At 65.7% G+C, this 22370-nt stretch overlaps 3 protein-coding genes across 3 annotated transcripts; 2 read left to right on the top strand and 1 right to left on the bottom strand.

Moving 5' to 3' along the window:
- Positions 1–454: 454 nt before the first annotated feature.
- On the top strand, positions 455–1740 carry EIF4E1B (eukaryotic translation initiation factor 4E family member 1B). Its single transcript, XM_065734979.1, has 7 exons — positions 455–472; positions 594–682; positions 782–877; positions 974–1037; positions 1139–1252; positions 1329–1468; positions 1626–1740. The coding sequence occupies exons 1-7, from the start codon at positions 455–457 to the stop codon at positions 1738–1740; spliced, it is 636 nt and encodes a 211-aa protein (XP_065591051.1).
- A 5378-nt stretch (positions 1741–7118) lies between these two features.
- Positions 7119–17443, top strand: UNC5A (unc-5 netrin receptor A). The gene is made up of 16 exons (XM_065734625.1): positions 7119–7230; positions 13002–13223; positions 13346–13489; positions 13580–13683; positions 13756–13936; positions 14011–14178; positions 14269–14433; positions 14506–14694; positions 15063–15356; positions 15419–15506; positions 15668–15836; positions 15912–16145; positions 16223–16372; positions 16444–16608; positions 16678–16856; positions 16956–17443. Exons 1-16 carry the CDS (start codon positions 7119–7121, stop codon positions 17119–17121), a joined length of 2730 nt encoding a protein of 909 aa, XP_065590697.1. The 3' UTR covers positions 17122–17443.
- Positions 17372–22217, bottom strand: HK3 (hexokinase 3). Its single transcript, XM_065734624.1, has 19 exons — positions 22019–22217; positions 21880–21934; positions 21653–21815; positions 21256–21404; positions 21060–21179; positions 20885–20980; positions 20709–20808; positions 20453–20636; positions 20183–20338; positions 19869–20102; positions 19492–19796; positions 19272–19411; positions 19033–19152; positions 18848–18943; positions 18626–18725; positions 18335–18518; positions 18099–18254; positions 17747–17980; positions 17372–17663 (listed from the first exon to the last, which is right to left on the bottom strand). Exons 1-19 carry the CDS (start codon positions 22192–22194, stop codon positions 17516–17518), a joined length of 2916 nt encoding a protein of 971 aa, XP_065590696.1. The 5' UTR covers positions 22195–22217; the 3' UTR covers positions 17372–17515.
- Between the last annotated feature and the right edge of the window lie 153 nt (positions 22218–22370).

Below are 22370 nucleotides of genomic sequence, written 5' to 3'. Positions count from 1 at the left end.
GTTTAGCATGGAACATTTTATCAAGGTTTGGCATGGCTTGGCATGGTTTGGTGTTGTTTGGCATGGCTTGGCATGATATGGCTTGGCACAGCTCACCTACTCATAGTGTGGCATGGTACAGTTAGGCACAGTTTGATCCAGCACATTTCTAGCCTCACCCCACCCTTTTCTTACTTCTTTTCTTACTCATCCCTTGCCCCACTGCACCCTGTTCTCACCCTATCCTGTCCATGTCCCTCGTTCCAGCCTATCCCTCTGCCACCTTACTCCCCCAACCCCATCAACACATTCTCTTCCCATCCTGTCTCACTCCATCCCCACCTCCTGTCCCTGCCCCTGCTCCGCCCCCTCCCCTCAGGACTCACAGCCCCTCTCCAGCTGCAGTGGGGCCCTAATCCCACCCAGCTGCAAGCCCTTAAAAGCATAGGGTGGGAGCGAGGCTGTGCTTGTTAGGATGGCTTCAGGGGAGCAGGTGGGTGTTCTCTTGGTCCTACAGCTCCCATGGGAGTGGGGTGGGCAGCAGGCACTGGGTAGCTCTGACTTGTGGGGTAATTTGTTGGGGTGACTATGGGGTGGCTGTGCTGTTTCCCCAGAGGAGGCAGGAGGAGCGGCGCCGGCGCAGGGCTCAGCAGCAGGAGCTACAGGTGGCAGAGAGCCTGGGCAAGCACCCACTGCACAACAGGTATGGGATCCTGGCTGTGGGAAGCAACCCAGCACCAGAAGGGTGGTCTGGGAGCGGGGGGTCTAGTCTAGCTCAGCTGACAGCCCTGCTGGCCTCCAGGTGGGCCCTGTGGTTCTTCAAGAATGACAAGAGCAAGATGTGGCAGGCCAACCTGCGCCTGGTCACCAAGTTCAGCACAGTGGAGGACTTCTGGGCGTGAGTGCCATCCCCATCCTGGGAGGTTTGGGATCTGGGGATTTGGGTGTCTGTGGGATGCCTCCTCTCACTGCTTTCCCTGCATCTCTGCTGCAGGCTGTACACCCACATCCAGCTGGCCAGCAAGCTGACATCAGGCTGTGACTATTCCCTCTTCAAGGTGTGACAGCCCTACACCCCAGTACTACAGGGTGCAGCAGGAGCCCCATCCCCGTGCCCCGAGCTGGCTCTGGCATTGTGAGCGTTCCCTTTCCGTTCCAGGACGGCATCGAGCCCATGTGGGAGGACAGCCAGAACAAGCGTGGTGGGCGCTGGCTCATCACCCTGGCCAAGCAGCAGCGGCACACGGAGCTGGACCGCTTCTGGCTGGAGACGGTGCGTAGCGGGTCAGGGCAGCGACGTCCCCCTGCCGCGGCCCTGAGCCCCCCTGGAGTCCTTCTCCTCCCCGCAGCTCCTGTGCCTCATCGGGGAGATGTTCGATGAGTACAGCGATGAGGTGTGCGGGGCCGTCATCAACATCCGTGCCAAGGGCGACAAGATCGCCATCTGGACCCGGGAGGCGGAGAACCGGGAGGGGGTCACCCACATCGGGTAAGGCGGGGCGGGCGGCTCTGGTGGGGCTGACCCGTGGAGGTGGGCTGTCCCCGCGGCTTTGCCTTGAGCTCATTCTCCTCTATGGAGCAGTGGGGGGAGGGGGTTGGGGCTGGGTGGGTGATGCTCCCCGCTCTGCAGCCCTCCTCTCCTGCAGGCGCATCTACAAGGAGCACCTGGGGCTGTCGCAGAAGGTGGCCATCGGGTACCAGGCGCACGCGGACACGGCCACCAAGAGCGGCTCCCTCACCAAGAACAAATTTGTGGTGTGAGCACGGGGGGAGCGGGGCCACGCTGCCCGACCCCACAATAAATGGCTGCAGCTCAGCGGGCTCCCTATGTGCTGGCTTTGGGGACGATGCGTGGCTTGCTGCTGCTGGGGGGGGGGGGTGTTCCCGTGTCTCCACCCGCCCTCGGGTTATTTTACAGCGGCTCGAAGGAGCGGAGCCGGGGCCGTTTTTTAGGGGCTGAGGGGCTGCAGTGCCGGCCCCGAACCACGCGGTGGTGCCGCCCGCCCGTGGCTGGCTGTGGGTGGGAGGGGGAACCGCGGGTGCTGAGCCCTATCTCACGCGGTATTAATCTCCTCTTGCGGCTCCGGCACGGGCGGAGTGAAGGGGTGCGGGATGGGGGCTGCTGCCCCTCTACGCAGTGCGGGTGGCCCTGCAGCTCCTCTTGCTGTGGGGCTGAGCCCCAGTGCACGCTGCCCGTTCTGTCAGACCCAAATGCCCTGGGCCGTGTTGCCATCCTTTCACCCCTGTACTGGGAGCAGCGAGGGGGCTGTCAATGTGGGGACCATGGGGGTGTGGGAGCTGTGCCTTTGGGGTGCTCCCATTGCATCTCGCCGGGGGGGAGGCTGGTGGTACCGGAGTGGGCAGCAGGCTGCTGGAAGCTGACATAGTTTACTGCTATTTGCATGCAGCAGTAGCAGGACTCCATTTGACTGGGGAAGTAATTGGGGCCATTCGGCTTCATGGGCTGCTGCCAGCCCTGCCCCTGGGGCTGCAACGGGCTCCATCCGTACTTCTGCACCCCAAATCGCTATTGAGGAGAAGGGGGGACGTAGCGAGGTGAGGAGGCACTCAGGGACCTGCCCCAGATTGGGTACATGGGTGACCAAGGGCAACCTGGAGAGAGCAGCAGTGCTGAGGCTGCCCCCTGGCTGGTGTCACACCAGGCAGCTGTCCCATGCGGCAGCTGCACCGGTAGCCCTGTCAATAATCATAATTAAGAATTAATATTAATCAAAATGGAGAGGCAGATGGCAGCAGGGCTGTGGATGGTGAGGGGAGGGTGCAGTGGAGCTGGGGATGTGGAGAGGACAAGGGGAGATGTGGGGCTGAAGTGCTGAGGATGGGGATCAGGGTGCAGCCAGTATTCATCTCCTTGCCCTGGGGACTGTAGGGGCACCCTGTGCTCCCCTGGGAGGGTGGGCATGCAGGTGGCCTCTGGGCATGGCCAGCAGCCCATGGTATCCCTCCCCCTCCGTAGTCACTCATCATCCCTGTTGCCCACCCTGTCCTGGTGTGGGTGCAGGCTGAGTGGAAAGGCACGTGGTGAGGAGTACCCATGGTGAGGGGTACCAACAACGCACTGTTCCCATGACAACCTCCCCAGAGACGGAAGGTAGTGTGGGAGGAGGAGGAGGAGAGGGGCCCATAGACCCCCGTGCTAATGCTCCCACACACAGCAGAGGGGAGGGGCTGCACCCCTGCCCCATCCCAAGGTTTCAAGGCAGGGTTCGCACAGCAGGGTATGACCTGTGATGCTTGCATAGTGTGGTTTTCATGAAGGGGTGTTCACAGAGGGCAGGGAAAGGGTTAAGTGCCTGCAGGACTATCCCCAGAGGTAGAGGAGGGGCAGAGGGGGACAGCATCTCGTGCCCTGTGCTGTGGGGAGCCTGTACCTGAGTAGGGTCCCTCGCTGTCACTTCTCATCTGCGTGACGGTGGCAGCCGCGCTCCTGCAACACGGCTGAGCACTCTCCTTCCCCGCAGGGACAGGCTGGCACTTCCCCACTTGGCAGAGGCGAGTGGGGGGAGAGGGTGGGTGGCATGGGGACAGGGACAGCAGCCACGTGGCTGGAGGCCTACGGGCATCACTGCGGTGTGGCACTCCATAGGGCTGCAGACGGTGTCCTTCCCCTCTGACCCACATCCTTATGGCCATGGGGACTTCGGGGTTTGCTCTGCTGTCCTTATGCAATGACCGCGGTGTGCCCCGTCCCCACCAGGTGCTGTGCCTGCAGCATGGCGTGCCTGCAGCCCGTGCCTTGGGGCACAGTGGGACACCGCCCTTGGCACAGCCTCATTCTCCCCCCACCACTGCCACCCCCTTGAAGGTTGCAGCTCACATCTCCCTGTGACACAGATGCGACTGAACAGCTCGGGAAGGGGGGGGCCTCCATTAGCACGGCCGTGTCCTCGCCGCATGGCACAGGGAACAGAGCTGCTGGCAGTGCCACGTGTGCCTGTCCTTTCCCCGTGTGCTCCCCGCTGTCCCTCGGCACGGGGCTGCTGTCATTGCAGCCTGTGCAACCCCCCCAGCCCAACGCTGCACCCACTGGGAGGACTGGGGCTTCCCGAGCAGTCAATGCGCCCATCGATCCCCGAGCGCTCCGCCGGCAGCTCTCCGACCGCCCCGCTAATTAATTGCCTTTGTTGCTGCTGCGGGAGCGGTGGGCAGCGGGGCGGCTGCACCCAGCCCCGGGATCGGCACCCGCCACGCACACACACGACCCCACAGCGCGGGTGGGTCAGGCCGAGGGGCTTCGGGGGTCTGGGGCAGCCGGGTGCGGAGTCCTGCAGGGGTGTGGGGCACCGCAGGGTTGAGGGGGGGAGGGGGGTTGGGAAGGGCGAAGCCCCATCCTGCGCTCCGTGACGCGCTCGCGGCCGTGCCCGCGCCAGCTCCCAGCCACGCTCGGGGACGCTGCCTTTGTGCTGGGCTGTAATGAGATTTCTGCTTGGCTGCCTGGATAGAAAATCCGAGACGGAGGATGCGGAGAACCTCCGCCAGCCCTGGCAGCCTCCCGGTGCCGCCGGCCGCGGAGGGACGTGCCCCCAGCCCCACGCGCGGCACCCGCCCCGGGGGGAGCACCCACTGTGCGGGGCTGCGCTGGGTGCCCACGAGGTGCACAACCCGGCGGCTTCGCTGCCCCGCTCCGCTCTGCCCCATCCCCTCCATCCCAGCCCGGCGGGTCCCGGCGCAGTGTCACCGTGTCCCCGGGAGCCGCGGCGGCACCGGCGCCGTGCCCGGGCTCGTGTCACAGCCGGCTGTTTTCCAGCACAACAAATCCGCCTCCTGCAAAAGCTGAGCGGGGAGTGTGGACCGGCTGCGCCGTGCCTTAATGGGGCCCTTCCCGCACCCGGCGTTACACGCACTTAATCTGCTCCTGCAAATGGCTAATTTTGAAAATCCTCTTATCGGAATTAGGTCCTCAACATCCATATTTATTTACTTTTCATTATCATAATCTTCCCGTTCTTCGCGTGGATGGGATGAGCTCAGGCTCCCGGCTCCGCATCCCAGCATCCCCGTCACGCGGGACGGGGCCGGGACACGCTGCGTCGTGCCGTGCCGTGGCCGCATCCCGCTCTGAAGAGCCGCGCGTTGCACGCTGTTTATAACTCAATTAGAGGCAGGCAGCAGTTTCGCTAATACAATGGTGTTTAATATTCCGCTTCCTTAAGTACCGCGAATGGATGGGGAGGAAGCGCGAGGGCGATCCATTATACATGAGCTCAGACGTGGATATATTTCAGCGTTCAGAGGCAGCGTGGGGACCCTCGGCGCTGGCCTTGCCCAGGTCACGGGCAGAGCTGCGCTCGGCTGCACCTCGGCCACGCGGCATGCGGTGAGGGCCGGTGATGTCCCCGGCGAGGTGACCGTGTCCCTCGGGGACACCCCGTGGCACTCTGCCCTGGCGCAGCAGCTCCTGGGCACCAGCCCTGGCACGAAGGCTGCAGCACTCAGTTTAGCCACGACCCTGGCACGACGGAGAAAAGAATTAATTTTTAATTCCATCTTAATTACTCAGAGTAATAATCCATTTACAGCACCCAGAGGGGCCTTCTGGCATTTCCCCGGGGTGTGGTGGCTGTGGGACAGACGGCTCAGTCCTGCCACCGGGCACTGCGTGGGGTGCCATGGGGACAGCCATGGGGACACGGCACTGTCCCCAAGGAGTGGCAGGGCAGCGGGGCTGGATCCAGCCTGTCCGCCTCCTTGGCTTCTCCACAGCAAGAGGGAGAGAGAGCAGAATTGAAAGTGATCTCCCCAATCTGTATTAATTAGTGTCTATTAACTCGTCAGCACGCCCAGCCGCTTCCCCAGTGACAGCTCTGCCACACTGGGCCGTGGCATGGGAGGGACATCGAGGGTGACAGAGGACACGCGTGGCAGAGCCCAGTGCCAGCATGGCACACGAGTTGCACCACTGCCGTGCCAATGGGGCAGAGCCAGCCCTGTGTCCCTGCCCCACGCCGCACCGAGGGGTCCAGGATCCGGGCTGGGGTCCCCATGCTGCAATGGGATCTCACCCCATTGGGGCTGCAGCGGGATCCCAGTTCCCATGGCAGCCCCCCGGAGCTCACGTGTGTGCGGTGACTGCAGCAGGAGCAGATGGAGCCGCGAGGAGCAAAAACATCCTGTTTCCATGCGAATGCCATTAGTAATAATGAGCCAGCCCGAAGAAGTGGGCTTGTCGCTGTGCCAGGCTCCTGCTCGGGCATGGGTACGGGGCCCGGGGTCCTCTCCACCAAACCCATCCACGTGTGGGATGTGCTGGGCTCCGAGGCGCAGGACGGAGGGCTGGGAGCATCCCGGGGTGCTGCTCCATGCACACAGCTGTATCAGCATGGGGGACCCCAACGATGGGGGGGTTAACTGTGGGAGATCTGAGTGGGTGTCCCCGCTCTGACCCAGCCAGGGCCGTGCTGCCCGTGGCTCAGCTCTGCCCCACGGTGCCGGCGTTGCGCAGGACGGGCGGAGGTGCTGCGCTGCCTTCACACCTGCTCCAGCTCTCGAAGGCGTCGGAGCAGTTGTTAATTGCTCCTGAAGCTGCTGGGGAAATTACCTCCACACTGCGCTTGGAGCTGCTGCCTCGCTCTGCCCCGCGCCCTGGGATCAGAGGCAGCAACGGGGACGTGCCACCTTGAGCAGTGGGGTGCGGGATGGCACCCGCGGCAGTGCCACCCCTCTGTGCGGGGCGGTGTCTAGCCCCACCGTGGGCATCGCGGGAGGCACACGGGATTCGGGTATCGTGCCGGGGGAGGATGTACAGAGCGGTGCCACGCGTGGGGCGCGCTGCTCGAGGAGGGGAACGGCCCAACCGTGCGTGCGCGGGGTGGGCAGCGCGGGGCGGGAGCGGGGTGCCGTGCCGAGCCGTGCCGTGCCGTGCCGGGCGCGGGGCGGGGGCGGCCGCGCTCGCACGGCGGCGGGGGCGCGCCCAGCTGTTGCGCCGTCCCTCCCGCGGGCGGGTCCGCGCTCGGCCGCCCCGCATTGGCGGCGCCGGGCGGAGCGGCGCGGGGCGGCGCGGCGCGGGCGGGCGGCAGCAGCGGCGGGGCCGGGGCCGGGGCCGGAGGCACCATGGCCCGCTGAGGGCCGCCTGCTCGCTCGCCCCGCGCCGCCCCCCGCAGCGCTCCGCGGGGCGCGCCATGGGTGCGCGGCCGCGCCGCCGCCGGGCCCCCTCCGCCGCCTCCGCCTCCGCCGCTGCAGCACCGGGAGCGCTCGTTGCCCTGCTCGCCGCTGCCCTGCTGGCCGCCGCCGGTGAGTCCCCGCGCTGCAAGGTCACCCGGGAGAGCGGCGCCGGGAGGGGGGGGGGGCCCGGCGGAGGGGCCGCCCCCGTTACGCGGTGCCCGCCGCCCCCGGCGCGGAGTAACGGGGCGTCTTCCGCCGCGCGGTGCCCCGAGCCGGGCGCTACCGCCCCGCGCTCGCGCGTGTCCCTTCGTCCCGCGGCTCCTCTCATCCGTGGGTCGTCGGGTGTCCCGAACGGAGCCGTCCCGTGCGCGGGTCTTCACCCTGTGCGTGCGGTCCCCGCCGCCGTCCGAGCACCGGGCGGGACGCGCGGGGACGGGGCTCGTCCTCACGCCGGGGGGGTTGAATCTGGGTGGCCGCGGCGCGGGGTCCGTCGGGCTGTGCGAGTGTCGCCGCAGCCCTGCTGTCCCCCGTGAGCCGCACGCACGGACGGACGGGAGCTGCTGTGCCGGCTCACCCCCCCTCGCCGACGGCGGGCTGGGGGCTGCGGGGCGGGAGGGAGGTGCCGGTGGTGGCGGCTCCTGGCAGGTGTCACGTTAGCCTGAAAGTGGCGGCTGCAGACAAAGGACCGAGTTGGGGGAGGGGAGCTGCGCCCGAGCTGGACGTGCGCTCTGCGGTGGGGCACACGGGGTAGGGGGGCCCTCTGCAACCTGGGGTCCCGGCCACCACCCCTCTGCCACCACCACAGACGTCCCCTCGCTTGGAATCGATGCACAGAGCAGGTGCGGTGGCTCCCGGTTGGGCTGAGTGGGCACGCAACCCGTGCTACTGGGGGGGGGCGGGGTGGCTACAACCCCCTGCTCCCCGCACACGCCCTTCCTAGCCGGGCATCCCGCACCCAGCGCTCCTCGCACGGCTCCATCCGCAGAGGGACGCTGCAGACCTGGCACAGCGGGTGGCTGCAGCCCCTTTGGGTGCAGAGCACCGCATACACACGGTGCCGCGGCACCAGCACCCAGCTGGGCATGGAGCACGGCTGTCCTCATGGCACCGCGGGGCCGCAGTGTCCCGCAGATGGAGGTGCTGGGACGGCGGCTGAGCCCCGTGCTGGGTGTGCAGTGGAAGATCCAGGCAGCCGGGGGGTGGCGATGCCAGCACTGGTGCGGGGTAGCGCGTTGCGGGAGCTCACCCGTCAGCACCGCTCGCTTGGCAGGCAGCTCACAGCCGGCCGCGGCGTGGCGGAGCCCGGCCACCGGCGTGTCCCCTGCTCGGCACAGAGGGCCGCGCCTCGGAGCTCCGGGCACTCGCCTAGTCCAGCATGGCGCGGCACCCCTTCCCGTTTGTCCCCTTCCCAGAGGTGGTGGGAGACTTGGGTACCCAGGTGCCACGCGGGGCCCTGCCTGCAGCCACGGAGCACTGTCTTTCCACCTCGCTCTGCTCCTGGTGTCCGCAGGGAAGGGCAGGAGTGGCTGCACAGGCTGGGTCACATCCATGGGCAGCAGGGCAGGGCCAGCACCGAGGTGTCAGGGCTGTGCTGCCCAGCCACTGCTGCGATGGATGCGCACGGACAGAGCCAGAATCCTTCCCACCACCGCCCGAGAACCCTTTCCCTTCCTCGCATCACCTCCCTTCCAGGGACCTCCGGAGCACATCCTTCCCCCCTCCCCCCAGCTCTCTGCATCCCACAGAGGGCTCAGTACCGGGGCAGGCAGCAGGGCAGCATTGGTGCTCGTGGGGTGGCCAGGAAGCTGCTGTGCCAGCTGTCAGCACGAGCGCAGCAGACGCAACCTGCCCAGGGCTGTTTGTTCTGGCTGGGTGCCACGCGGGGCTGGCACTACATCAAACCTGGCGGAGCCTGGCAGGTGCTGGTGGGAGGGGATGGGGCGCTGGCTGTGATGCCTGGGGCTGGGCCGTGGGTGCTGTCCCACCTGGAGCCACCCAGGTGTCGGTGCCTGGGGGGTGTCAGCGCGGAGACCGCACACCACGTGTCCCACCCGCAGTGCTTGCGCTGCTCTGGCTGTTGGCACTGTGGCTGCTCCTGCAGGCTGTGTGCTGCCCTGCAGATAGGGCATGTGGAGATCCCTTCCCCATCCTAGGAGGGTTCTCAGGTCCCAGCCCCTTTCCTCCCTGCCCCAGGGCTGTGGCATGCTGGGGCTGCAGGTCACTGCTACCTAGGGATGGACCCGTGGGTGGGATGAGGCGGACGTGGCACCAGGACTGTGTGTGTCCTGCCATCCAGCTCCCCCCCGCTGCAACCAGGACCCGGGGCTGAGGGTGACCTTGACGCTCCTCCTGGCAGGAACAGAGCACGCTTTGCTCTTCACTGTCAATTAAAAGAGAGCCAGAAAAACCACTCGGCTCATCCAGGTCGGGTTCCATCCCCACAGCAGCTTGGTGCCAGCATGGGTTAGGGCAGTCCCCAGGCACTGCATCAAGCTGGTACCCTCTCCTCATGCACTGCTCCCATTGCTGCCTGTGGGGCTGGTGTGGCACGGCACGTGTCCTGCTGGGGGAATGGGGCCAGGGAGGCACCGAGGAGCAGAGCTCAGTGGGTGCCATGGTGCAGTGGGTGAGATGCTCTGCTGTTCCTGTGGCGTGGGCACGCTTTGGGCCGCGTGGGTGGTGCGAGGGTGCAGCCTGCGGAGCTGTGCCCACACTGGCACATGCTAATTGCATGTAATGGAGAGAGCGTTATCAGCTAAAATCCGTAATTAGGCAGTTCCATTGTCATGCAAACCCGCCTGACTAATTCATTCATAACAACCGCACGCTTAATCAGCGCCCAGACGCTGCCATGCGCTTGCCAGGAGCTGGGCACACTGTGATCCCCTCCTGCAGTGCTGCAGGACGTGGCTGCGGGGCTGGCTGGCACCTGTAGGGCACACTCCTGCCCAGCGCTGGCGTCTGACCCCGCTGGCTCTGTTCCCGGACAGCATTGGCACTGCCACTTCAGCCCAGAGGGGACCCCATTGCCAGGCCGTGCTGGCACCCTTTGGCACAGCGTCCTCTGCCCCCCGGCTGCCCTCCTTCCCCTCGTTTAGGCGGGTGCAATCAGTGGCAATTATCACTTTAATTACCTGCTGCCAGGGTGCAGGCCGGGCGCCTGCAAAGTGTGAGGAAATCTTTCATTTTAATGGAGTGCCAGGCCTGGCGCGGGGCACGATTTATGGGGCTCCAGCTGGGGATTTAATTTGCTGGCTGCAGAGCCCACGGTGATGCAGAGAGATCCCCGGGGGGGCACAGCTGGAGGGGGCAGGGGCTGCTGGCCTGGTCCCCATCCCGCTGTGAGAACGGGGGGATGCATACTGGAGACAGGGGTGGCACGGAGCTGTGCGTTGGGATGGGGTGGCATGGGGCTGATGGCACTGCTGCAGCCGCCTGTGTGCAGCCCATCCTCGCCAAGAGCACGCTGACCTTCCCGTGTCTCTTTGCAGCAGCTGTTTGCAGGGCAGCAGCCTGGGTGCTGGGGTGAAGGGGTGCCCACGTCTCCACACTGGCATGGGGAGCTCCCGGCCCTGCAGGTCCCATGTCCAGGCCCCAGCATGCTGCCCCTTCATTTGGCTGCCGGTGCGCTCGTTAGCCCACGTGGCTGGGGGATAATTGATAATAAAGCCCTGCCTAATGCACTAGGTTTACTGGCGGTGATTTATCAAGCCGCCGTCCCAATTACCCTCTCTGCTGCTGAGACGGCGACTGCTCAGGGCAGCACTCCCTGCACCGCAGTGGGGGTGCTGGCGGGGAGCGGGACCCACAGCCCCCCCCATCCCCGTCCCCCATCCTCCCCGAAGTTAGGCGGCTCTGCTTGCCAAGGTGACATGAGCATCTCTCCTGTTTCCATGGCAACGCAGCAGCAGGTGAGCGCGAGGCCGAGTGCGCAGTGTGGGAGCCCCACGCACACGTGGGGTGTCCGTGGTGCTCAGTGTGCTCGTTGTGGGGGCTGCCCAGGGTCTGCGAGGGGTGTGTGGTGCTCAGGGTGCCCATGGCACAGGGGATGCTCACAGTGCATGGGACACGGGGAAGGATGCAGGGTGCCTTGATGATATTTGGGGTGGCTATGCTCAGGGTGCCCAGGGTGCAGGGAGAGCCACTGCTGCTCATGGTGCTTGCGAGGCTTGGAATGCTCGTGCTGCATGCAGCACCCACACCGTGGCTGCCCTGCCTCATGGCTCCAGCGCTGCTGAAACCCCTCGGTGCCATCGCTGTGCTGTGGCACTGCCCTGCTGGTGCCAGCAGCAGGATGGCCTTCCCCCCCAGGAGCTCTGTGTGCCGCATTGCACTCGGTGCACATCCCTCCTGTCTGCTGCCCGTGCTCTCACCTGCCCACCAGGCACCCCATTGCAGGGATGGCCAGAGGAGCTCCTGGGGTGCTGCCTCCCCACCCCTCCACGCAGCTGGGATGGACAGCACCCAGCCCGGAGCTCACCGGCCTCATTGCACAGGCAATGCAAGGCCGGTCTCCAGAGCTCCACTCACTCATTCAGCAGCATGCCAGCCACAGCCCTGCTGCTTGGTTGCTGTGCAGAGGCAAAGAGGTGATTTCATCCGTATTGGGCAGGAGGGCGACCCAGTGCCAAACACAGCCCCAGGGGTGTGTGGGTGGAGGTGTGAGGGGTGCCTGTGGGATGCGCCGTGGGGGCTGCAGGGCCCTGTGCCACCGCTGGCACACGTGGCCACGCAGCCGGGGGGGGGACTGCAGCCCATGTCCGCACGGTGACCCCTGGGCCGGCCCCAGGCTGTGGCTGGGGGGGTCATTAAAGCAGTGAAATATGAAATGCCTGTCTATCCCGGACAGGGGTTTTAATTAAATTAATTGCTAGTGACATTGTAAAAGTGCTGATGGGGTAATAACCAGCGCGTTATGGTGGCCGTTCATCTTCCCCGTGTAAATGAGCTGCTGCACCTTGCCCGTCCCGGTGGGCATGGCGGCTGGGGTCGCTCGGCCCCGCTCCCTGCCGTGGAGAGACCCCATCTGTCCGGGGGGAGCAGTGTGTGCTGACCCTCCCCCCCCCCAAGTGGCTCAGCCAGGGCCTGAGGGATGCCTGTGTCCCCACTGTGGGGGTGGGGGGAGCCCCCGTGCCCCGTGCAGTGAGAGGGGGCACAGTGGGAGCGTGGGGGGCAGCAGGTGGGTGCCAAACGAAGGCACTTAATTACTGCGCATTCCATCCTATTTAATTGCTTATTAAATCCTAACCAGCCAATTAGCAGCAGCAATTACAGCTTCATTCGGTGACACAATCGCTATTTTATCGTTTGTTAATCAAATGCTTATTTAGGGCCCTGTTTTATTAACTCTCTCTGCAGTGGGTGCATGAGGGCGGCTGGAGACACGGGCACCACCAGGCCGTGCCGCGTGCCCTGTCCCCAGTGTCACTGTCCTCGTGGTGTCCCTGCCCTCGTGTGTGGCTCCCACAGCCCCAGGTAATGCTGAGGGATGCCCAACCTCACCCTGGGGACACTGCCAGTCCCCATGTGTCGCATATGTGCCTACTCCCAGGAGCCACTGTACCCCATGGCACAGGAATGGGATGCACACCCCCATGGCTCCCTCCCAGCAGGATGCACTGGGCAGGATGCAGCCCTGGTGACATACAGGGGGAGGGGAGCAGCGGGCACTGTGCTGTGCCCTGCAGAGAGTGAGCAATGTCCCTTATTGGTCACACTCCATTTGCTTTTCATTAGCGCTAAGTGCAGACATGAGGGATCGGTGTGGGTTCAGTGGGCACAGCCACCATGCTGCTCCTTCCACCAACAGACGGGGGCTGGTGGCATGGCGGGGGGGGATGGCTGCAGGACGTGGGGCCACCGATGTCCCCAGAGGTGGCCGAGCCCCCATGTCCCCGCAGGCGCCCAGCAGAGCGTGACAGTGGCCAGCCCAGCGTCGGGTGCATCCCCTGACCTGCTGCCCCACTTCCTGCTGGAGCCCGACGACGTCTACATCGTGAAGAACAAGGCAGTGAGCCTGGCCTGCCGTGCCACCCCGGCCACGCAGATCTACTTCAAGTGCAACGGGGAGTGGGTGCACCAGGGTGACCACGTCACGCAGCGCAGCACTGACCGCAGCACCGGTGAGCTCTGGAGGCACCGCTTCCACCGAGCAGCAGCACCCGTGGGCGTGGGGAGCGTCCTGCATCGCTTCCAGGGTTGCAGATGGGTGGGGACTTGGGTGATGTGCCCCGTCCCGTCCTAGGGCTGCCCGTGATGGAGGTGCGCATCGAGATCACCCGCCAGCAAGTGGAGAAGCTCTTCGGTCTGGAGGAGTACTGGTGCCAGTGCGTAGCGTGGAGCTCCTCTGGCACCACCAAGAGCCAGAAGGCCTTCGTGCGCATCGCCTGTGAGTGTGGGGACAGCCCCAGTCGGGTCCACGTGCAGGACAAGGCACGGAGTGCCAGACCCCCTCCCCGCTCACCCCTGACCTCCCCAGATCTGCGCAAGAACTTCGAGCAGGAGCCGACATCCAGGGAGGTGTCCATTGAACAGGGTGTTGTGCTGCCGTGCCGCCCCCCTGAGGGCATCCCTCCCGCCGAGGTGAGCCGGGGGTGACACTTCGGGGGCCCTCGCCGGTCCCTTTGTGCCCGGTGACGTCCCCGTGCCCCGCAGGTGGAGTGGCTGCGCAACGAGGAGCTGGTGGACCCGGCGCTGGACGCCAACGTCTTGGTGACGCCGGAGCACAGCCTGGTGCTGCGCCAAGCCCGCCTGGCCGACACCGCCAACTACACCTGTGTGGCCAAAAACATCGTGGCACGGCGCCGTAGCGCCTCCGCCGCCATCACTGTCTATGGTACGGCCCCGCTGCGCCCTCCCTGCTGTCACAGCCCCCTGTGTCCCCCGGCCGACGGGTCCCTCTCCCCGCAGTGAATGGCGGCTGGTCGACGTGGACGCAGTGGTCGGGCTGTAGCACCAGCTGCGGACGGGGTTGGCAGAAGCGGAGCCGGACTTGCACCAACCCCACGCCCCTCAATGGGGGGGCTTTCTGCGAGGGGCAAAACGTGCAGAAAAGCGCCTGCACCACCCTCTGCCCAGGTACCCCTGCACCCACGTCCATCTCAGCCCTGGCATAGGGGAACGGGCACGGGGGATGGTGGCAGGGGCTGATGCCTGCTATGCCCACAGTGGATGGAGACTGGTCAGAGTGGAGCAAGTGGTCAGTGTGTGGGGCTGAGTGCACACACTGGCGGAGCCGCGAGTGCTCAGAGCCCGCACCCCGCAATGGGGGCCAGGAGTGCCACGGCCCCGAGCTGGAGACCCACAACTGCACCTCCGAGCTGTGCAGCCCCAGTGAGTGCTACGGGAATGGCACAGGGGGGCCCTCAGCGTGCCTGTGGGGTGCTGATGCTCTGCCCCATGCAGCCACCCCGGGTGCTGAGGACCTGGCGCTGTACGTGGGGCTGATCGCCGTGGCCGTGTGCCTGGTGCTGCTGCTGCTGGTGGGTGTGCTGGTGTACTGCCGCAAGAAGGGCGGGCTGGACGCAGATGTGGCAGACTCCTCCATCCTCACCACTGGCTTCCAGCCCGTCAGCATCAAGCCCAGCAAGGCCGGTGAGTGAGGGCTGTGTGCCCACGCTGCTGCTGAGACACCACGTCCCCCCAGTCCCAAGGGGTTCTTTGGGCCCTGGGTAGGAGCTCTGCACTCCATCTGGTCCCTGGGAGGCAAACGAGTGCCCCGTGGGTACTCCAGTTACAGGGTCAGTGCTTTGTGTCCCCAGAGCTGCGGGAAGGCGCTCTGTGCCACAGAGGGTCCCTGGGAAGTGGCCGAGAGCCCTCTGGGTGCTGTGTTATAGGGCCAGTGCTTTGCATCCCAAAAGCTCCTGGCTGCAGGGCTCTGTGCCCTATAGGGTCCCACCCAGGAGGACCCCCAGGAGTGCCCGTGCCCCACACAATGACACCAGCCCCACTCTGTGCCGCAGACAATCTGCTCACCATCCAGCCCGACCTCAGCACCGCCACCATGACCTACCAGGGCTCGCTGTGCCCACGCCAGGACGGCCCCGCCAAGCTCCAGCTCCCCAATGGGCACCTGCTGAGCCCGCTGGGTGCCGGGCGGCACACTCTGCACCACAGCTCACCCGCTGCCGAGGGGGCCGACTTCGTGGCCCGGCTCTCCACCCAGAGCTATTTCCGCTCGCTGCCCCGCGGCACCGCCAACATGGCCTACGGCACCTTCAACTTCCTGGGGGGGCGGCTCATGATCCCCAACACAGGTACGGCGGGCGCTGGGGGACCGTGGGGCGCCGGGGATGGGCTCAGCATCCCCTTCCCACAGGTGTCAGCTTGCTGATCCCTCCCGACGCCATCCCCCGAGGGAAGATCTACGAGGTGTACCTCACGCTGCACAAGCACGAGGAGGTGAGGTAGGTGCTTGGGGCTGCCGACGGATGGGGTTACGGAGCTGCCCACTGAGCCCAAACCCAGTCCTGTGCCCTCCCCCTAGGCACTGCTAAGCCACAGCCGATGGGGCCGTAGGGCTGCCCGCCTCACCAAACCCATCTTGACCTTATGTTCTCCCCCCCAGGCTGCCCCTTGCTGGCTGCCAGACGCTGCTGAGCCCCATCGTCAGCTGCGGCCCCCCCGGCGTGCTGCTCACCCGCCCCGCCATCCTGGCCATGGGGCACTGCGTGGAGGCGGGCGCTGAGCACTGGAGCCTGCGGCTGAAGAAGCAGTCGTGCGAGGGGACGTGGGAGGTGAGCACGCACCGGGGCGGGGGTCTCTGTGGTGGGTGGGTCCCTGTGCTCACATGGCATGTGTCGGTGCTGCAGGACGTGCTGCAGCTGGGCGCCGAGCCGCGCACCGAGCTGTACTACTGCCAGCTGGAGGCACAGGCGTGCTACATCTTCACGGAGCAGCTGGGCCGCTTCGCGCTGGTGGGCGAGTCGCTCAGCATGGCGGCCTCCAAGCGCCTCAAGCTGGTCCTCTTCGCGCCCGCCGCCTGCCCCTCGCTCGAGTACAACATCCGCGTCTACTGCCTCAGCGACACGCAGGATGCGCTGAAGGTATTGGGGTGCGGCGGGGGAGAGGTCTGCCCCTTCAATCCCCCCTGGGCCCTGCCCCACGCTGCGTGTGCACGCAGGAGGTGATGCAGCTGGAGAAGCAGATGGGGGGGCAGCTGATCGGGGCCCCCCGCGTGCTGCACTTCAAGGACAGCTACCACAACCTGCGGCTCTCCATCCATGACATGCCCAGCTCCCTCTGGAAGAGCAAGCTGCTCGCCAGCTACCAGGTAAGGAGAGCACAGCGAGGGGGTCCGCTGCAGCACCCAGAGCCGTGACCGCCGGCCATGCCCCGCTGCAGGAGATCCCCTTCTACCACATCTGGAGCGGGCTGCAGCCCTACCTGCACTGCACCTTCACCCTGGAGCGCCTCAGCCCCAGCACCTGCGAGCTGGCCTGCAAGATCTGGATCTGGCAGGTGGAGGGCGACGGGCAGAGCTTCACCATCAACTGCAACATCGCCAAGGTGAGGCCAAGGCGAGGGGACCCCCCGGCACCCCCAGGCTGTGCTCACCCCACGGCGCTTCCCTTATAGGACACAAGGTTTTCGGACTGGCTGGTCCCCGACAGCGAGGTGGGCTCTCCAGCCCTGGTGGGTCCCAGTGCCTTCAAGATCCCCTTCCTCATCCGCCAGAAGATCATCAGCAGCCTGGACACACCGTGTGCCCGCGGGGCTGATTGGAGGACGCTGGCCCAGAAACTCAACCTTGACAGGTGGGATGGGCTCAGAGATGCGGAGGGGAAGTCTGCCCTCACCCTGATGGTGGGACTGTCCTCATCCCCACCCCCCAATGCCATCCCTCTGCCCCACAGCCATGTCAGCTTCTACGCCTCCAAGCCCAGCCCCACGGCCATGATCCTCAACCTGTGGGAGGCCCGGCACTTCCCCAACGGCAACCTGTCGCAGCTGGCCGCCGCCGTGGCCGAGGTGGGCAAGCAGGACGGTGCCCTCTTCGCCGTGTCCGAGGCCGAGTGCTGAGCTCCTGGGCTCTGTGGGGCAGGGTGGGGGCCCTGGCCGGCCCCTGGGCCCCACTGCTGCCCCACAGCCCCCAGCCTGCGCTCCCATGGCGCTGGGGGGGCGGGCAGGGTGCCGTGTGTGCGTGGTGCGTGCGGTGCCATTGTGCTGTCTGCGCTTGGGGCCGGGCGGCCCCGGGCCCCGTGCCGTGTTGTGTAAAGACCGTTTTTTTAATTCTGTATTAAGTGCATTCAAGTATTTACACTTGGCCTTATGTACATAGCGGTGCCGCGGGGTGGGGGGGTCTGGCGGACGTGAATGTAAATAAATTCGATATATATTGCTACGCGGGGCTCTGTGCTGTGCCCCAGTCCCATAACACCCATCCCCCACACTCACAGGTGCAGAGCAAAGTGTTTTATTGCAGGGAGGAGGGCTCAGCCGCACGACATGCCACCGCCGCCACCAGCGCAGCCCCTTTCCCCGAGCCGTCCTCCGACTGCAGGAAGGTGACGTTGCAGCGGGGCGCGAGTTCCCGCAGCATCTGCTGGAGGCTCTGGGAGAAGCTGTGGGGAACGAGGGGTGCTGAGTGCCACCGGGGCTGCCCCACACCCCCCATAAGGAACGGGTACGTGGTGGGCATGCTCACTGTGGGTGCATCTTGTACAAGGTGCCATCCACCCCCACGGTGATGGTCAGTTGCTCCAGGCCGCGGCTCTCCCGCATCTTCTCCACCACGGCGGCCATCCCCGCGGCACAGAGGTGTGCGGCGCGCTGGGACACGGTCTGGCACACCTCCCGCACCAGCACGCTGTCCTCGAAGCTGGCGTCCAGCTCCAGGCTGCGCAGGATGCCCTGCACCTGCAGTAGGGACAGCCCGGGGCTGCCCCCACCCAGGGCTGCTGTGAGCAGCGCTGTCACTGTCCCCAAGTAACGTATCCCCTCTTGGGGTGCTGCCTGGAGACCTGGGCTATGGGAACATGTGGGTTCACGGCACTTACGTCTCAATGGTTGAAAGGAACTTGGTCTGGAAGATGTCCCTGCTCTGCAGCTTGTGGGACAGCTTGCCACGGAACAGGACCTGCTCCTCCACCAGTGCCAGCAGGATGTTCCGCACGATCTCGCCCAAGTACATGCCACTGATGAGCTTCTCAAACCTGCCCCAGGCACAGCCTCACTGCCTCGGTGCCTCCCAGCACCCCACAGCCACCCTGCCCACCCCACAGCTATCACACACCTCTGCCTGCCCACGTTGATGCTTTTCTCATCCACCATCTGGTCAAAGCTGGTGAAGAAGCTGTCCAGGCAGCCGTTGTCCCCAAAGGCGCCCCACTCCATGTTGATGCACATGCGGCCCTCGTCCCCCTCCACGGTGCCCACCTTCGCCTTCTCCTCCATGTAGCAGGTGTTGGTTCCCGTCCCTGCAGCCCAGCACCAGTGTCTCCCACCAGTCCCAGCCTGGCGCCCACAGCCACACGATATGGGGTGAGTAGTGGGGGACCCCCAGGGAGGCAGAGGTGTTCCTCACCCACAATGAGGCCAATTTCACATTTTGGGTCATGGTAGCCACAGGCCATCATGGTCCCCACGGTGTCATTCACCACAGCCACCACCTTCAGTGCTACATTCTGCAAACAGGAGATGGGGACACGTGGCTCAGCAGCAGCCAGACAGCTCTGCCATGTGTCACCAGCAGCATGCAAGGTGGCACCACTGGGTTCAAGGGGATGGATCCCCAGCCCTTTCCCACCTGATTGCGCTGCACCGCATCCCGCAGCATCTGGACCACATCCTGCCCTTCACAGCCAGAGGCACTGAAGCCTTTGGTCCAATTCAGCAGCACAGCCTATGGGGAGACAAGCAGGGCAGCCACAGTGGGCAGCATCCCACCCCAGCACCCTCTCTGTGCCCCAGGGCTGGAGCCTCCTCCCGCACCTTGTCCAGGCCCAGCTGCTGGCAGGGGAAGGAGAAGGTGAAGCCAAGTGGCAGGACCTGACCCATCAGCTCCTGCTTCTTCTGGAAGTCCTCAATGCACTTGACAATGTGGTCAAAGAGCTGCAGGGAAAGGCTGCAGTCAGAGTGGGGGGACGCGGGGTGAGGTCTCTCTCCCACCCCATGTCTGGTGGGACGGAGGCAGCTCCCAGCCCTCGCCCTATCCCTGCATGCTGCCCCACCGCCTCGCCGGTGCCCTGCATGATGGCCGTGGGGATGACGTAGATGTTGCTGGTCATGTGGATGTTGTCCTGCCCCACGCGCACCACCAGCACACGGAAATTGGTCCCTCCCAGGTCCAGCGCCAGGAATTCTCCTCTCTCTGTTGGGAGGATATAGGGGATACGAGCACGACCAGGGCTCCCCCAGCAGGGCCTTTCCCTGCTGTACCCCATCCCTCACCAGTGCCGTCGGGCGTGTGGCACACATAGGTGGGCAGCATACGGAGGGAGGACTTGGCGTTGCTCTCCCGGTCCAAGCCACGATCCATCTCCTGCTTCATCAGTGTCTGCACGCGCTCCAGGTCGGCATGGCTGAGCCGCAGCGGGGCTAGCAGCCGCTCTACTTTGTGCCGCTGTGCCGCCAGGCGCAGGGCCACCGCCGTCACCACAGCCGCCCCCAGCCCGCTGCCATCGGCCGAGGGCACGAGAGTGGCCGTGCACTCGGGGGCCAGCAGCCCCACCACGCTGCGCAGGATCTCACCAAACCTACGGGCAGAAAGAGGACGGTGACGGCCCAGCATGAGGCATCCCACGGCCGGGAGCCCCATGTCCCCTCACCTGGTGCTGGTGTGGAACAGCTCGCCATCCACCCCCACGCTGACATCCAGGCGCTCCAGTTCCCGGCTGTGGCACATGTGGCTGAGCACGGCCGCCAGCCCCGCGGCACTGAGCGCGGCAGCACGGCTCACCACGGCCCGGCACAGCTGCTGCACCCGGCAGCAGTCCCGCTCGCTGGGATGCAGGCCCAGAGCCTCCAGCATGCCCTGAGCCTTGGCCATGCCATCCTCGTTGCTGCCAGGGAGAGAAGCGTGCAGACTCATGGAGCTGATTGCTTGGGCAGGGAGCACCCACCCGCAGCTCCAGGCACTCACTCCATGATCTCCAGAACCTGCTGGGTGGTCAGCACGTCCTTGGTCTCCAGGATGGAGGTGTTTCTCCTGACGAAGAGCGCTTGCTCGGAGGCCAGCATGAGCATGGCGTGCCGAACAATCTCCCCCAGGTACAGGCTGCCCACCAGCTTCTCAAACCTGTGTGCAGCACAGGGGTCAGCCCCTTTCCCAGGCACAGCCCTTTGGGAGCAGCACAGTGGCAGGGTACAGCGTGCCCACGGGGAGCCCCAGGACCCTTTCTTAGTGTCACACCTCCTCTTCCCAGGGTTGGAGGACTCTTGGTCCACACGGCGGTCATACGGGGTCAGCACATTGTCCAGCACACCGTTGTCCCCCAGGCAGCCCCACTCACTGTTGACACACATCCTCCCACTGGTCACGTCTGCCATCTCCAGGAGGTGTGACTCGGCCATGAAGCAGCAGTTGGTGCCAGAACCTGTGGGATCGAGGAGGGCCGAGCACCACTGCGGCCCCCAGCCCCATCACAGCCCCCGGCCCCATTGCTCACCCACAACCAAGGCGATCTCACAAGGTTTCTCCGGTCTGCTGCACGTCATCATGGTGCCCACCGTGTTGTTCAGCAGTGCCACCACATCCACGTGGTAGAGCTGCCCAGGAGAGTGGCACCATCAGCTCCCATGCTCTGGACAGCCCCCCCAGCCAGGACCCCCACCCAGCGCCCACCTCCTGCTTGTTGATGGCCGCCTGCAGCAGCTGCACCACGTCCCTCCCCTCCACATCACTGCATTGGAAACCCTTGGACCAGGAGATGAGTTCTGCCTGCAAAGAGCACACGGTCGAGGTGCTGACCCCGGCACAGCGGGGAGCAGAGGCGGCTGCAGCGCGGGGCTGAGCTCACCTTGTTCAGCCCCGTCTGCCTGCAGCTGAACGGGAAGACGAAGCACAGGGGCAGGCGGTGCTGGGCGCTGCCGATTTCCTCCAGGAAAATCTTCACGCATTGCGCGATGAAGTCAAAGAGCTGTGAAGGCACGGCACGGGTAGGCAGCCGCTGCTCCGGCCCGGGGAGCCCACAGCACAGTGCCCACCGCCCGTACCGCTTCCCCGGAGCCCCGCGGGACGTCCCCCGGCATCCCAAAGAGGCGGTTCAGCAGCTGCGGGCTCTGATTTTCGTCGCCGGTGAGGGTGACCCTGAGGGTGCGGATGTGGCTCTGGCACAGCTCCACCACCAGCACGTCGCCCTCCTCTGCGAAGGAGGAGCACAGACAGGCAGGATCAGGCAGGCCGCAGCTCTCAGCCTCACAGCTGCTCCCCGCCCCATCCCGGTGACATCTGCCCGTGGTTTGGGGCAGCAGTTCCCAGCGGAGACCACGGCAGGGGCCGAGGGAAGGGGCTCTCAGCCACACAGGGCCAGCTCCCGTCCCCGTGAGCGGTCCGAGGATCGCATTCCCACCGCACCCATCCCCGGCACCGCGTCCGGCAGAGCCGTCTCACCGGTGCCGTCGGGAGTGGAGCAGACGAAGGTGGGCAGCATCCTCATGGTGGAAGGCGCGCGGCTCTGCTGGCTCAGCCCCTGCTCCAGTGCCTCCAGCACGCGGCCCTTCACCTCCTGCAGCTTCTCCAGAGTCAGGGTGAGCGCCTGCAACGCCCGCTGCACCTGGGGACGGCTCGTTAGTGCTGGGGACACCTCTCCCCACACGCGGGGCAGGGACGGGGCTTACCGGAGTGCAGGAGGGGCCCCTGTCCTGCGCTCCCAGCTGGAGGCTCCTCGGGGCCCTGCACGGAGGGAACGATGGCGGCACTGAGCCCCGGCTGAGCCCCCGGATCAGGGGTGGGGGTTCCCAGGCTGTGCCTCCCCACCTCCCCTCTGCATCCCAGCCGCACGGAGCCACGGCACTGAGGCATCGCGGGGTCCCGCGGCCGCCGTCCCGACCCGACAGCCGCGGGTAGAGGGCACAGCTGCGCCCCACGATGGCGAAGGAGCCGTCGTCAGGGCCGAGCGCCGAGGAGTGCAGCCCCCACATCACCGTGCACATGCACCTGCAAGAGGCCGGAGGGTGGTCTGTCCCCGGGGAGGGGACGTTCAAACCAAGGTGGGGGGAGGGGGGGGGGAGGGGAGGGATAGAAGGAGGGACCCCGCTTGCTCCCCGCCGCCCACCCCGCAGCCCCTCACCGGTTCAGGGTGGGCACCGTGGGCAGCCGGCCCCGCTCC

Source organism: Cyrtonyx montezumae, unplaced genomic scaffold, assembly GCF_038088225.1.
Source record: "Cyrtonyx montezumae isolate F1298 unplaced genomic scaffold, pur_monq_1.0 scaffold_18, whole genome shotgun sequence".
Lineage (NCBI taxonomy): Eukaryota > Metazoa > Chordata > Aves > Galliformes > Odontophoridae > Cyrtonyx > Cyrtonyx montezumae.
This window is presented reverse-complemented; position numbering and strand designations above follow the sequence as displayed.

What these genes read in the sequence shown, in the direction of transcription:
- HK3 (XM_065734624.1), bottom strand. Translation starts at nt 22,194, where the DNA reads ATGTGCACGGTGATGTGGGGGCTGCACTCCTCGGCGCTCGGCCCTGAC. An exon ending in GGGGCCCCTCCTGCACTCCG is followed by an intron (nt 21,816 to 21,879) that starts GTAAGCCCCGTC and finishes AGCCGTCCCCAG; the next exon opens with GTGCAGCGGGCGTTGCAGGC. An exon ending in CTCCACTCCCGACGGCACCG is followed by an intron (nt 21,405 to 21,652) that starts GTGAGACGGCTC and finishes CCTCCTTCGCAG; the next exon opens with AGGAGGGCGACGTGCTGGTG.
- UNC5A (XM_065734625.1), top strand. Translation starts at nt 7,119, where the DNA reads ATGGGTGCGCGGCCGCGCCGCCGCCGGGCCCCCTCCGCCGCCTCCGCC. An exon ending in CAGCACTGACCGCAGCACCG is followed by an intron (nt 13,224 to 13,345) that starts GTGAGCTCTGGA and finishes GTCCCGTCCTAG; the next exon opens with GGCTGCCCGTGATGGAGGTG. An exon ending in CAGAAACTCAACCTTGACAG is followed by an intron (nt 16,857 to 16,955) that starts GTGGGATGGGCT and finishes TCTGCCCCACAG; the next exon opens with CCATGTCAGCTTCTACGCCT.
- EIF4E1B (XM_065734979.1), top strand. An exon ending in GTGACTATTCCCTCTTCAAG is followed by an intron (nt 1,038 to 1,138) that starts GTGTGACAGCCC and finishes TTTCCGTTCCAG; the next exon opens with GACGGCATCGAGCCCATGTG. An exon ending in ACCGCTTCTGGCTGGAGACG is followed by an intron (nt 1,253 to 1,328) that starts GTGCGTAGCGGG and finishes TCCTCCCCGCAG; the next exon opens with CTCCTGTGCCTCATCGGGGA.